Source organism: Caretta caretta, chromosome 4 (genome assembly GCF_965140235.1).
Source record: "Caretta caretta isolate rCarCar2 chromosome 4, rCarCar1.hap1, whole genome shotgun sequence".
NCBI lineage: Eukaryota > Metazoa > Chordata > Testudines > Cheloniidae > Caretta > Caretta caretta.
The window spans coordinates 117,232,546-117,246,565 of record NC_134209.1 but is presented as its reverse complement, the minus strand read 5'-3'; the positions used below and the strand labels follow the sequence as shown (position 1 = coordinate 117,246,565).

At 36.9% G+C, this 14,020-nt stretch overlaps 1 protein-coding gene across 5 annotated transcripts in view; it reads left to right on the top strand.

Moving 5' to 3' along the window:
- RBPJ (recombination signal binding protein for immunoglobulin kappa J region) overlaps positions 1 to 14,020 on the top strand; it is a 99,261-nt gene that overhangs the window by 47,643 nt on the left and 37,598 nt on the right. For 4 of the 5 annotated variants that reach the window (XM_048848677.2, XM_075127989.1, XM_048848679.2 and 1 more), the window contains exon 2: positions 12,189 to 12,227. In XM_048848677.2, coding sequence (XP_048704634.1) covers positions 12,189 to 12,227 — 39 coding nt within the window. Of the gene's footprint in view, positions 1 to 8,434; positions 8,455 to 12,188; positions 12,228 to 14,020 lie in introns of those variants that run through there. The other variant, XM_048848680.2, reaches the window with a different exon arrangement.

Here is a 14,020-nt window from a genome sequence, read left to right as displayed (position 1 = left end):
TCGAAGCATCCATCTGAAATATTGCAAAAATCTCTCTTCTGGCTCATGAAAAGTTGTCTGAACCCTCTAAAGATGTTCTGTAGTATAGACAATCTCTCCCTGCAATACTAGCCACATTTTAATGTGTAGGTGGTTTGAGATTTTTACAATTAAAACAAGATTCAGTTCATTTCACTATTTAGTTGCTTTTATAATAAAGTGAAACATGCTTTTGATTGACCTAATTTGTCCCTAATTTGACCTGATTTGTGCCTGAAGTTTAATTGCTTGTGCAAAATGTTCTGCTGTTCAATTTTGTGGGTGAAAATTTTGTGGGCAGAAATTGTTTGTCATATTCTGTGCCTTTTTGAACATCTGCTTCATGCTTTCTGTGTAGAGCTGATTGCGCATTTTTCATCAGCATGTTTTTTCTTACAAAAAATGCCTTTTTTGCGAAACTGAAATTTTCCATGAGAAAATTTAAATTTTGCCAAAGATTTCTTTTTTTTCTCATTGGGGAAAATCAAAATTACTGCCTGCCTGCCTGCCTGGAAGGCTCTTGTCAATTTCACATTCTGCAAGTGAAATTGATAAAAGCTGTACCTGAGGGCTCCTATAGCACACCCATGTGCTCTGCCTCCACCCATGAAATTGATGAGAGCACACACACACCCTTGTTAAGACAGTTGAATTTTCCAGGCGGGTGGCCAAAAACATTAGTTTTGGTTCTCCTAGAATGGAGTTTAAAAAAAAAACATTTCCATTGAGTAATTCTGCTTTTTTGACATTTTGTACTAGTTTAGGGCAATCTTTTTCTTTAAAAAAAAATCCAAATTTTTCATGGGAAGGGATTTTCATGTTTTGGCCAGCTCTCCCTCTGGGAAGGAAGCAGGGCTTTTTCCTTTTGAATTCTCTTCACAAGGATATTCAGAGATTTTTATGGCCAGAAGAAAATATTTGCATAATCCAGTCTGATCTCTTTTATAACACAGGCCAAAGAAGTTAGTAACCTACATCAAGACCTTAACTTTGTTTGACCTACAGCATATCTTTTAGAAAGAGGTCTAGATATTTGCTGTAATATGTTTCTGGCTCCTTTGAGGGAAGACTGAAGACATTTTGTTCTTATTTTACTTCAGTGTTTCTGCATTGTTATATTTTGTTTGTTTTCAGTAAGATGGGCTGTTTTCTGACTTTTAACTGTGCCTGTATCAGACATTTATTGGGGCTTATTAGCTTAGTAGGCTGCATGTGTGAATTTTGTTTTGTGGTTTATGACCTCCCATATATTATAATATTTTAAAATATAAAGTGACAGTATATTTCGGCCCCTGTTCATCAGCCAGGAAACTTTTTGGGAGTAATTCTTGCTGTCTTGAACTGGGAAGACATAGCCAGTTGTTTGTTCAAAATTTGTCTTAGTCTCTCAGGAAGTCTTACTGTATCTACGTATCGGAGAACTTGGACTTGTACATGTGAGGGTGTGACGGTGCTGCCTGTGGAAGCCAGCTAAGGTCACTCAATCAGGTTGAACTGCAAACAAAACGGGGCAAACAAATCCCAAATGCTGGTGGATATTCCAATACTTAGATTTACCAAGCCAGCACAAAACAGCGTCTATAGTACCTCACTGGTTACTCAGAAGTCCAAATAATGCAGTTCCCAGCCTCAGGCCTCCATCCAGACACATGTCAAACATATGATGATAAATTCTGAAAATCTTATTTCATCATATAAAAGAAAAGGTTCTCCTGACCCCAAAGGACCAAGCCCCAGACCCAGGTCAAATAATAACTTCGATCTTACCCCAAAATACACGCTATAGTCAATTCTTGTTAACTAAACTAAAATTTATTAAAAAAGAAAAAAGAGAGCATGTTGGTTAAAAGATCAATATACATACAGACTTGAGTTGAATTCTTGAGGTTCAGTTACATAGCAGAGATGAGCTTGTAGTTGCCAAAAGTCCTTTTAGAAATAGTCCATAGGTTATAGACCAATGTCCATATTCAGGGTGACTCCAGTCAGTGACTGGGGATCTCAATCCTTATGGCTTAAGGTTTCCCCCTCTTGAAACCCAAAGCAGATCTGAGATGAAGAAGGATCATATCCCAAGGTTTTTATACATTTCCTGCAGCCTTTTGGCCTGAGAAAACAATAGGCTTAACTTTCCTTCTTCCAAGCATCATGGCAATTAGCACAGGATAATTTGTCCATTAAACAGTTCAGATACAGGTTATTACAACCTTCAAAGAGACATAGACAATAGTACTATTTCACTCAAGTATCTTCCTAAATGTTAATTTTCCTTTTTTGATCTTTGAATCAAAGCTATAGCCATAGACAAGACTTATTTGCTTACATCACAAGACCTGAGCAAACATTTACTCTTCTATCTCTAACAATAGAGGTTTGCACTTCAAAGCTCTTTTCATTTACATATCTTCCTAACCAGTCTCTAAAGTTCGGCCATGGGTCAGGTCAGTCTGTGAGTTAATTAACTCTTTCTGGCCCAGTCACCTTTCAATGAGATATTATATTACACTCATAATGTCACAGAGGGTCCAGGGAATTCTGGATATGCTAAAACAAATGAAAATAGACGTTGGTAATGGTATCTCATTGCTGGGGTACTGTTCCAGCTCTGTGACATGAAAGTGAGTATGAACCATAAAGAATAGCAAGAATGGGAGCAAAAAAAGCAGTTGAGCATTGGTGTTCACATTTTTGTTCCATCCATGCTCTCGATAAGCTACTAATTTGTGGTACCATTATAATTAGGAATCTTGTTGGAATTCATACATGTGGCAAAATTTATTTTCTTTAGTATATCAAAGTTACATGGAGCAATGTAATCACAACATACCCATTTAATTTTTTACATATTTTAATCCTTAAACCTGGAGCAGTATAAATGAATAAATTAAATATTGATTTAAGGACAATTAATATTGCACTTTGAAGAAGATAAGATGTTTACAGTAACATTTCAAATCCCTGAAATCCTCATTTTAGTATAGTTTAAGGAAAAGTGTAAATATACTGGGGTTATTTCACTACTGAGCGAACTTTCATAGCAGAATAGATTGGATATCCTAAACTAGGGTCTACACAATTTAGAATGAAATAGCTGCTGAAATTAATGTAAATTGTGGATTCCATGAAGGGACTTATCTGATACCATTGAAATCAGGACACTTAATGAAATTTTAAAATTCATTTTTTATTTTAGCAGTCAGTATAGAGATATAGCAGGAACTAATATAAAAATTGTTCATTTTTACTTAAAATAACTTTCTCAAGGTTTTAGTTCATTTATAACTAAATATGGGGGCGTATGCCTTTGTGTTGGTTGCTCTAAACAATTGTTGATGTCTAACAAACTGTTTCTCATCTTCTGAAGGGAGCTATTCTGCTCCTACAATTTCCGCTTGACATTGCTACAATAACATTGTACAGTCAGATCATCTTGGTATCTGATTATCTTCTCTTTTCTTCTATTGGGACTCTCAAATGGTAGTTTAAAAACCCAGATTGACAGGCTTTAGCTAGTATGAAACAAAATTTAAAAATAGTTTTGAAAACCATGCCTTATGGTAAATGTGATAACATACAATGCAGAGCTTGGTAAACCTCCTTGCCCAACACTAGTGTAGGGAAAGCTCAGGCATTGTTATCCCCATCATCTAACGCTGTTCAGAAGGTAATATGACATGTAAGTAAAAAATGTTTGGACCTTGTCTATTCTAGTGTTTCCACAAATGATAGCGCTGAAGGAGTGCTACTTGGTGGTAATAACAAGGAAGTTTGTATAGCAAGCACAAACTCATAGTGGCTATTTCCTGTCCATCAAGCAGGTTTTTTTCTCCCTTTGTTTACTTCACCTGAGCCATGTAGATACATGGTAACTTTTTAACCTTCTTTTCTTATCTTCAGTTACCTGACCTAGAAGTCAGGCTAAGAATCCATCTGCTCTAGCTACTTATCATCTGCTCTAGCTACTTATTACCATACTCATCACCATTATGTCTGAGGATGTCACTGAATTACACACTTCTTTGCCCAGTTTTCTGTTGAGGAATCAAGTGCAAGTGTCTTCTCTTGAGCTGTTTAGGATCTGTTTTCTCTTTGACACAAACACTGTTGCACTCATTCATACATGGCACCTCAGCGGAACTTAATCTTTCTGTATTTCATGGTGGTTAAAAGATTGGGCCTGAGGAATCCCACTAATATATTGGGTGCCCAACTTGAGACCCTTGGGACCTGATTTTTCAGCATTCTTAGCATTATATGTAGGCTTGGAAGAATTTGTTTTTTATCAGTAAATGTTTATTTCACCATACACATGCAAACTGAAGAAATATTTTTCTCAATAATAATCAAAAATTACAAATAGACAAAGTAAGAAAAATGCTGCTTGAGAACTTTAGTCAAAATTCAGTGATACAGACTTTTGAATTAGGCTTGTTATGAATAGAGTAGTGAATTAATAGTAAAAACAGGTATGATTTGTTGATTTAAGGATTTTGCACAGGCAGTCTTAATTCTGGCATTTCCTAATTTTGGAATGCTTGACATTGCAACCTTAATGTGTTTTACATAGTTCTTGTGTGTAATTTCGTAGATTTTTTTAAATGCAAACTGAAAAAATAGACATTTAGTCACATGGCATCATATTGATACCCACATGGGTCCTGAGCATGGGTGAAACCTTTAGATCCAACACACAGACCTCTATCCTTTGTGCTAACAGAGTAACTGATGCAGAAGAAGGTTGTCATCCTCTCTGGCTAGAGCAGTGGTCTCCAAACTGTGAGGCACAGCCCCCTAGGGGGGTGCAGAGGAATGTCCAGGGGACATGGCTGGGCGTGAGCCAGAGCGCCACCCAGCCCCACTCTGCTGCCTGCTCCTCTCCGGCCACAGCTGCGGTCCCGGCTCCACTCCTGGCCCCTGACCCTGGTTGCAGCTTGGCTCCTGCTCTCAGCCGCCAGCTGTGGCTCAGCTGCTGGCTCCACCCCTGGCTGCGGCCCCCGGCCCTGGGTGTGTGTGTGTGTGTGTGTGTGGACACATGCCATTACTGGTCACGAGGCTGGGGTGGGCATGGGGGGAATATTTGGGGTACCGCTGGTCTAAAGGGGGTGGGGCACTTTGCCGGTAGGTTTCACAGATAGTTGTGGAAAGCAGAGGGGGGAAAGGTGAGAATCAGGAATCTTGGGGTTCCATTCCAGGCTCTGGAGACAAGTGTATTTTAGTGTGCATGGTCTTTTCTGCCCATTCCCCCCAAGCATTACCCCATCTGTCGTGTCCCCTTCAACCTGACCCTGTCCCAGTTCTGCCTTCTCCTAGTTCCATTCATGTTCTCCTCACCTAGCCAGTCCTGGTCATCACTCCTCAGGCTTCTGATCCCAGACTTAGTGTCCTTGTTCAGCAAGTCCTAGTCTTACCCCTCCAGATTCCCAGTCCCAGTTTTCTTGCCCATGAATCCCAGTCTTACCCTTCAACCACCCAGTTCCTTCTTCCTCCCCCTTACTCACAAGTTCTTCATCCCTAGTGGTGCCCAGTCCCAATCTCCTTCCATGGATGGCTTGTCCAATCTCAGTGTCTTGCCTCTCCCCACTTCTTCGCTAAAATTGGGCATTTTTCACATGGATGGTGAAAGACACATCCTTGGCACAAATGTTAACCCCTGCCAAATTTCAAGGTCCCTGTTCTAAAACATTGGGGTGCGAGGGCTGTTAAAAGAAAGGGTTGCCAGAATTTAACAGGAGCAAAACATTTTTTTTCTAGGCTTGTTCTCAGAAATGGCTGGACCATTTTGGCTGAAGTTTTCCCAAAAAAGACAGCCTGAGTCCGACACCCAGCATGGAGAATTTTTGTGTTCACAAGAACACAATTTTTTGTGTTCACAGTGAATTACCTAAACAGCACATTGTCCCACCTTGCTGCCCTAAAAGCAGGAGCCAGCATGTGATACAACAGCTGTCCTGCCTTGTCAAGACCACCCTTGCCCAACATTGAAGGTGTATGCCCTAGGGAGAGAATGTGGTATGCAGAGGTTTTGAAAATGAGCCACTTGCACTGGGCAGAACTCTGTCCCACCAAGGATGCAAAGTATGCAGTGGAGGTGCAGAAACTGCGGAGGAAGGGTTGTGGCAGCCAAGGGCCAAAGCTGATGAACTGCTACTGTTGGTCGGAGCTCTGTCTGGCCAAGGTAGAGGTGTGGCAGCAGCTCGGGACCATAAAGGGTGGAGCTTTACCCAGCTACCATATACTGTCTCCAGAAACTGAGTGTTGTTTGTATAGGGATTCTCAACATTCAGCCTCACTGGGAAACTTTTGCCCTTATCTAGAGATCCCATAGAAGATGTTACTTCACATCAACTACACATTATGTTAATTTTCTGATTTTTCATAATTAATATTGCAGTGCATTTATGGGTTACCTGCTGTGGAATTTGGGTCCATTGTGCTGCTGAGTGTGTGGAGCCCTTTGTCGTTCACTGAACACCAACAGTCTGCTAAGCACCTTATGTAAAAGAGACTTCTGTCCTTGCTACCAGTTAGATACAAACAATATCTATTCCCATTGCTTTCCATGCATAAGGCATCCCAAAAGACATTACAAACAGTAAATTATATATTAATATTGCTGTGACTGTGGCCATTTGTGCATACAAAGCTTTGGACTTTAGAACCTGTTTGTAGTGAGAAAAGAAATGCCGAGAACATAGAGGGTAGCATCCTCTTTTTCATTTGAAAAATGCCATGATATGACATTCACCTCTCCATGGACTTCAGCTTAAGGGGACTGAGATAATACAGTTGTAGAAAAGGCAGCTTGATTTAATAGAGGCAGTCACAATTTGGGCTTACAGTAAACAAACATGGACCTACAACCCCCAAAAGTATTTGTATTTTAAAAAGATAGCAGCTTAGAGAGTTAATAGTTTGTTCTCTCAGGCTTGATTTTAGCTTTATGTGCTTAGAAAAAGTTCCTTTAAGTAGAGGCAGTACCTATCCAAGATCACACATCCATTTCAACAAAATCTGTAACTTTCATCTGGAAGTGTACAAAGTGAGGATGGTTTTGGAATTTACTCGGGATATCGGGGTTCAATTCCTGGCTCTACCACAGACCTGTGTGACCTTGGGCAACTCACTTAATCTCTCTATGCTTCAGTTTGCTATCTGTAAAATGTGGATGATAATACTTTTTGTCTTGTCTAATTAGGCCCTATCTAGACAAGAAAATGGTACCAATTTAAATAGGTTGAGAAACTTAGTTAAATCAGGGGAACTACCTGGTCTGGACGCTCCAATATAAGGTGTGTCGTGGAAAGTTCTTCCCCATATTATTATATCATCTATGTACACTTGTGTGCCATATATATATTTTCAAAAATCTTTTGTATTGCTTTGTGAAATATCTCTGGAGCTGAACATAATCCAAAAGGTGATCTTTTAAAACAATAACATCCAAAAGATGTATTACATGTGCATAGCAATTGACTTTCTTACTCCAGTACTATTAGCCTAAATCTATTCAAAGCATCTAAAGAAGAGAAGTATTTTGTTCCTGATATTTGTCCAAATATTTCTTCCCTGGTAGATATTTTTAAAATGTTCCATTTTAACATACTCATTGGGATCTAAACATAACCATAAGAATCCATCTTTGTTTTCTACTATTACTAATGAATTCACCCACTCAGCTGGCTCTCACACTCTTTTAATTATATTTAAATTAACTAACCTTTCCAATTCCTTGTGTACCCTGTTTCTTAAAGCTAAGGGTATTTTTCTAGTTGCATGTATTATTGGTTTCTTTGTTTCATTTAACTCTATTTTATGCATTGTATCTAATTTACCAATTCTAGTGAATAACTCTCTGCAAATTGATACTATATAACCAATGTTTCAGAATCCTGAATAGTTTGAATTCTACCAATTAGATTTAGTGCTAAACATGTTTATAAATCTAAAATAAAAATTAATAGTCCCTTAACTACTACAAAAACGTACGTTTTCTAAATTATCTTTAACTATGACTTGTAATTCACAAATACCCATAACAGGATTTTTTTCGCCATTGTAAGTTTGCAAATTAATATTTAGTTCTCCTAATACAGGTTTTTACTTTAGATATTTTATAATTTCTTCTGAAGTTATATTAGCTTGTGCACCTGTATCTATTACATATGAAATAAATGTTCCATTAGTAGATAGTGTACTGTCGTATCCTTCTTGTAGTTCACAGAATGACTGTTTCAAAATACCCAGAAACAAATTGTTTTCATGTGTACTATAAGCTCTGTATTCCTTATTCAGCATCTTCTCCGAGACTTTTTTTTTGAATTTTGAACTAAGTGTATATTTCTAATTTTACTTGACTTTTACGTTTTCAAAGTTTTGCAAAATAATTTTGTTTCTTGCAGATATGACAGGTTTGCCCATATGCTGGACGTTGTTTAGGTTGGTGTCTTCTTCCATATCTAGAACATTCTTTCATATGCTCATATTTTTCAACTTTAATATTTTCACTGTTTTCCTCAATAGACTTTTTCTTATTAAGTGTATATTCACATCAGTTTGTTTTCTTTCTAAAATATGAAATCATTGTTGATTTAGTTCAGTAGTTTGGCAAATTCTCACTGCTTTTTCCAGATTTAGATCTGGTTCTTCTAACAGTCTTTTTCTTACACTGATATCTGTTAGACCCATCACAGTTTGACTGCTTATCATTTACTCAGATAGATTCTTGGAAATTACATTTCTGATTTCTTATCTTTAGATCTGTTAAGACTGATGCAGAAGTCTCTTCCTACTTTTGATTTCTTGAGTGAAATTTGAAATCTTTCGAATGTTTCATTTTTTTGGTAAACAGTATTTCTGACGTTTTTTTAAGACAAACTCATAGTGAGCTCGTTCTCCAACAGTAAGCTCAAATAAATTATATAATGAAATTCCTTCAGTACCTGCAATATTCAAAAAGATGGCAGTCTTTTGTTCATCTTCTTTATGATTAGATCCCAGTGTCCTCAAAAATCAATCAAATATTTGTTGAAACATTTTCCAGTTTTCCATAGCATTTCTCGACATTTTTAGAAATGTGGGAATTCTTAATTGATCCATCTTAGTTTGATCAAACTTTTTTCACTTCTCAGTAACTTTTACTATAGGTGGTTTTTTAACTTCTTTCACTGCCAGCACCTTAACTAGACTCTTTATTAGCGACATAGTTAACATATATACAGAGCATCTTAACTCAGGTCCATCTATCAGTCTAACCTAAAACCAACTTCTTCCTCCCACTGTCTGCTCCAACACGCTGGAGATTCTCTTAAAGCCACAGTAACACCACATAAGACTCTCTTAAACTGAAATAAGAGAGTCTCTGCAAGGGAGTTGCACTGATTTAACTCAAAAAACCGTGTGTGTGTGTAGAGAAGGCCTTAGATTGTGATTAGTTAGGGGCAGGAACTTTTCCTTTCTTTGAATAATACAGCTGCTTGTAGAATAAGATCCTAATCTAGATTGTGGCCTGCAAGTGCTACCATAATATAAATAAGTAAATGAAAGTTTAATAACTGATCTGGTCAGAATATAAATAAATATAAAAAATCGAAATCCACTTTTCTCGCACAGCATTGGACCCTAATCAGGTGATCTTAGTGAGCTGCACTACATAGGTAGCACTGCAACAGAGAATGCACTTCTCCACAAAGTCATACTACTTACTCAACTTTCAGGTTCTGCTTCTGTTGGTGAGGTGGCATTGGTTAGAGATAGTTCACTGCCTGGTCAGTGAGAGTCTCAGGAAGGTGAATCTTCAGGTTTTTTTTCACCCTATTTATTCCTTAAATATAACTATTGTCGTAAGTCTCCAAAGGAGAACAGTGACTAAATAGATGTTAGTGCAGCATATATTCTTGTTTAAAATCTCACACACACAGACACACACACTTACTTTTACATTCCAAATAGAATCATATAAGTTCTTATAACATTCAAAGGCCAAACAGTTCAGCATTGCACTAACACACAAGAAATAAAGTGAAAGCAGCTATATACTGATCATAAAAATAAGTTTCAGAGTAACAGCCGTGTTAGTCTGTATTCGCAAAAAGAAAAGGAGTACTTGTGGCACCTTAGAGACTAACCAATTTATGCTCAAATAAATAGGTTAGTCTCTAAGGTGCCACAAGTACATAAAAATAAGTGAAATTGAGCAATCTGCATTCATTATTCAAGCTGAGACTAATGTAAAAAAGAAACAAAGCATAAATAATAAGTAAAATCAATTTTTATAACTTTTTAGGTTTTAGGTCAACACTCAGAAAAATGACTAGTGATGTTGGGTACTTCAATTTTGGGGTGCCCAAATTGAGATACTTTAAAGAGACCTGATTTTCAGAGAGTGGATGGTTGTCATCTGCTCAGAGCTAAATGCAAAATCCTTCACTCAAGCTTGCAAATTCATTTAAAACAGACATGTCTTCCAAAACACTCCGGTCTGGTCTACACAGAAAGTTGAACTGGTTTAATAGTTCAGGTGTGTTTTTAAATTGATTTAATCACCTTAAATTAATGCTGCTGCCTGTCCCTTATAGTTTTTCTCTTTTGGTGGTCTCCTAAGCAGGATGGTATTCCTCTGTTACAATGCAAATTAAATTATATGCATTAATTATATATTTTCACTTTGTGGTGCATTTCTGGAATTACTTAAATAAAATTTAGGTGTATTGAATAATTGCATAATCAGTTAACATTACTGTGTTGTACTTGCTTTGCTACAAAGTTTAGTGCAGATCTGCTCCATAAATTAGGGGATCTCTTGTCATGTAATAGGGAGCCTCAAATGTTGTAGAGCACTATTATAGATGGATTTGTTTCATTGTTCATGAAGCATAAAGGGAAAGATATATCTGTTTATGATATACTGAACCAAGAACATTGCCATTCTGGTGTATTTACCAGTAATGGCTGTGTATTCATTGCATGGTTGACTTCCTTGTCTCATATCATTTATTTTTAGGTAGAAGGGTGTTGAGCTAGCTGCTACACGTTTCTTGTTCTCATTTTAGCTTGTGATTGTACTTCCTTTAAGAGATTGAACATAGGAACAGACGTGTTTTGAGGCAGGGGAGCAATATTCTTGCCTTCCTTTTCTCAAATCTTCTTGACAATTCTGACTTAAACTTTTTGGTTTGCTTTGTATTACTGAAGAGAATGTTTCCATACAACTCATGTATGCATCTTCTTACATACTTTAATATTTTTAGGAAGATTTAGCTTAAAGTTTGTGGTGAGGTAGTATAGCCTCACAATACTATTGGATTATTAGGTGTTTTTGAATCACCCTATCTATACCTACGTGTTAGCGGAGAACCTAACTTTTCTTGAGTCTCTAAACCATTGTATATAATAAACTTTGTCAACCCTACTGTAAGAAGTTACTGGGCGGGGGAAACCCAGTTTCTTAGAAAAGTGATTCTAATGTGAAGTATTTATAGTGCAGTGTATTTGCCAGCTCAGAATCAGACAACTGATGATCACAATATTAGTAATGTTGTTGTCATTGTGTTGATTAGTAACAGTTCTTACTGGCACTTCTAGTAGGTGGTAATAGCAGATACCTGATTTTTGATGTAGTTAAGAAACTTGGACTTTTAAAGTAAACTTCAGAAAAATGAGGCAAATATAACTTTTTGCAGAAGGCATAGTAAACAAGGACATTAGTAGGAATTGTACTACATTTCCCCCCCCCCCCCCCCCAACTGGACAATAATGGATGATTTCATTTGCCAGGCTTTTTGGTGCATTAAGAACAATTTCACAGTGAAGGGCTTTTTTTCATTTTAGTTAAAATGTGAATAACATAATTTTTATGATTTTTTTGAATAAGAAATGTCTTTACAGAGTTTTTCTGTAATACTAAAGAGGCTGGTTTGTTTTAAACAAAAATAGAAATGGAACATACTCAATTTAAAACATTCTGAATCATAAATGAGTTATCAGTACTTGTACTGTGTTTTTAAATATATCAGTGTGTGTGTATATATACTTTATTATGTCAGCATAAAAAAATAAAGAAAAATAATCAAGGAAATAAGAAGATACAGCAATATAGCAAATTCTAATATTTAAGTGTAAAAATCTATCACAGAATGTTTGTTTTAAATTACTGGCTTCTTGTTTGTTTACAGGAAATTTGGTGAGCGACCTCAACCTAAACGTCTTACCAGGTGAGCATAGAATAGTTTATCATTTTATCTAAACTTATTTTTTCCTTTCAAAGATATATAACAAATTTTAGCTTGTCAGCCTTTAATTTCAGTGCTGAAGGATAATCATTCGGCAGAGAGTCAGAGTACATTTCAAAATGTTGGTTTAAAATCTTTCCCCCAAAATGGAAAGCTTTAACAAACAAATTATCAACCAGAAATAGTACTCTGAACATTGATTGCCTTCCTTTCATTTCTCTGTTTAATCTGAAATTCAAAATTCTTTGCAGAAATCACTTGGCTTTTATGTAGTCAAATGTTTATTATTTGTAGAGCATTGTAGTAGGTGTTAATCTGCTCAGGTCTAAGTTTCCAGAGATGACTTCAAACCTCTCCTCATTGACAAGTACATATACATTCTATCCCTATATTCATTGGTAAGTGTGGCTAATGAAATCACATCAAATGCCAAAACTCTCTTACTGGCAGAATTTAAATATTGTATTTGACGGCTTTTGCGCAGCAATGTACATCACAATCAAGAATGCTGTCAGGGAACGATCTTAACCTAAAAGTTTTGTGAAGTGTGACCAGTGATAAGTAGTACCACATTCTCAAGGGAAGCTGTTCATGAAAGGCTGTGAGAAGGGCTGTGAAGTATTCTATCTGAGTTATTCCTGTTCTGTCTAGGAGTAACTTACTGTAGAAGCCATAAAATAGTCACCATTTTCCAATTGTTACCAAACAGTTACTATAAATACTGATTAATCTGTGGAGAGGGGAAAACTATAGTAATCTTGGCTACTACTGTGTGGCAACTGTAGGTAAATGTTTACTTAATACTGGCGACTGCGTTTGCCTGATTTGCACAAAACCTGCACTTTTGTTTATAGCTCTGTGTGTGAACAATAGTGTTTGGGGGCATAACACACCCACTGTACCCTGGCCTACTTCCTTTTATGTGAGGTAGCAGGATGCCTTATGCAAAACAAGAAGAAACATGTTTTGTGTCATGTTAGGTTTGGGGTACATTTCATCAGGAATGCATTTCCAGATACACTCTAGCTTTGTGCTCAACTTGCTTCACATTTAGGCTGTAAGTACTTATAACTCAAACCAGAGTTTCAACCAGAGTTTATCCCATAATAGTTCTAAATAAGATCAACAGGTGATTTTCTCTTTTCCCATATGAGTTATATAGTTATCTATATCTATTTGTGGATTTTTTTAAACAGGTTAGGTTTAAAATCATGAAGTATTTTCTCCCCTTGAAGGTTAATCACTTTTGGAATTTTCTGCTTCCAAAGTTGTTGGTAGGATCCACCTTCCTGGGATTAATTAAAAATGGAAAATTGAATGAACATCCTGTAGTATATCAGGGCATAAACTGTATTGTATGCTTAACTTTGATGAATCTAGGGTTCAGCTACTTGGTTAGTAAAGTATCTTCAACCTGGGAACCATTTCCCATGTGAGAGTGGGTGGTTCTAATTTTTTTTACATACCAAGACCCCATGTTCTGAAAATGTAGTAAAATGTTGAGGAACTTCCATCCTATAAAATCTGAACAAAGAAGTGCCCTCCCCTATCCTCTACTAAGACCTCCCAATGCCTCTTGTGGTCTTGACCTCTTCGTTGAGAATCTGTGCTTAAAGAATTGAGTAGAGAACATCTTTTAGGATCTGGGTAGACGTGTCCCAGAAGATAGATTTCTTGTGAGTACAAGAGGGCAAAGAAGGTGGAAACTGGTGAACTGGAGTCCTTTCTTGTATCTCTTTTCCCTTTGAATTAGCAATCCTATACTTAATACATAA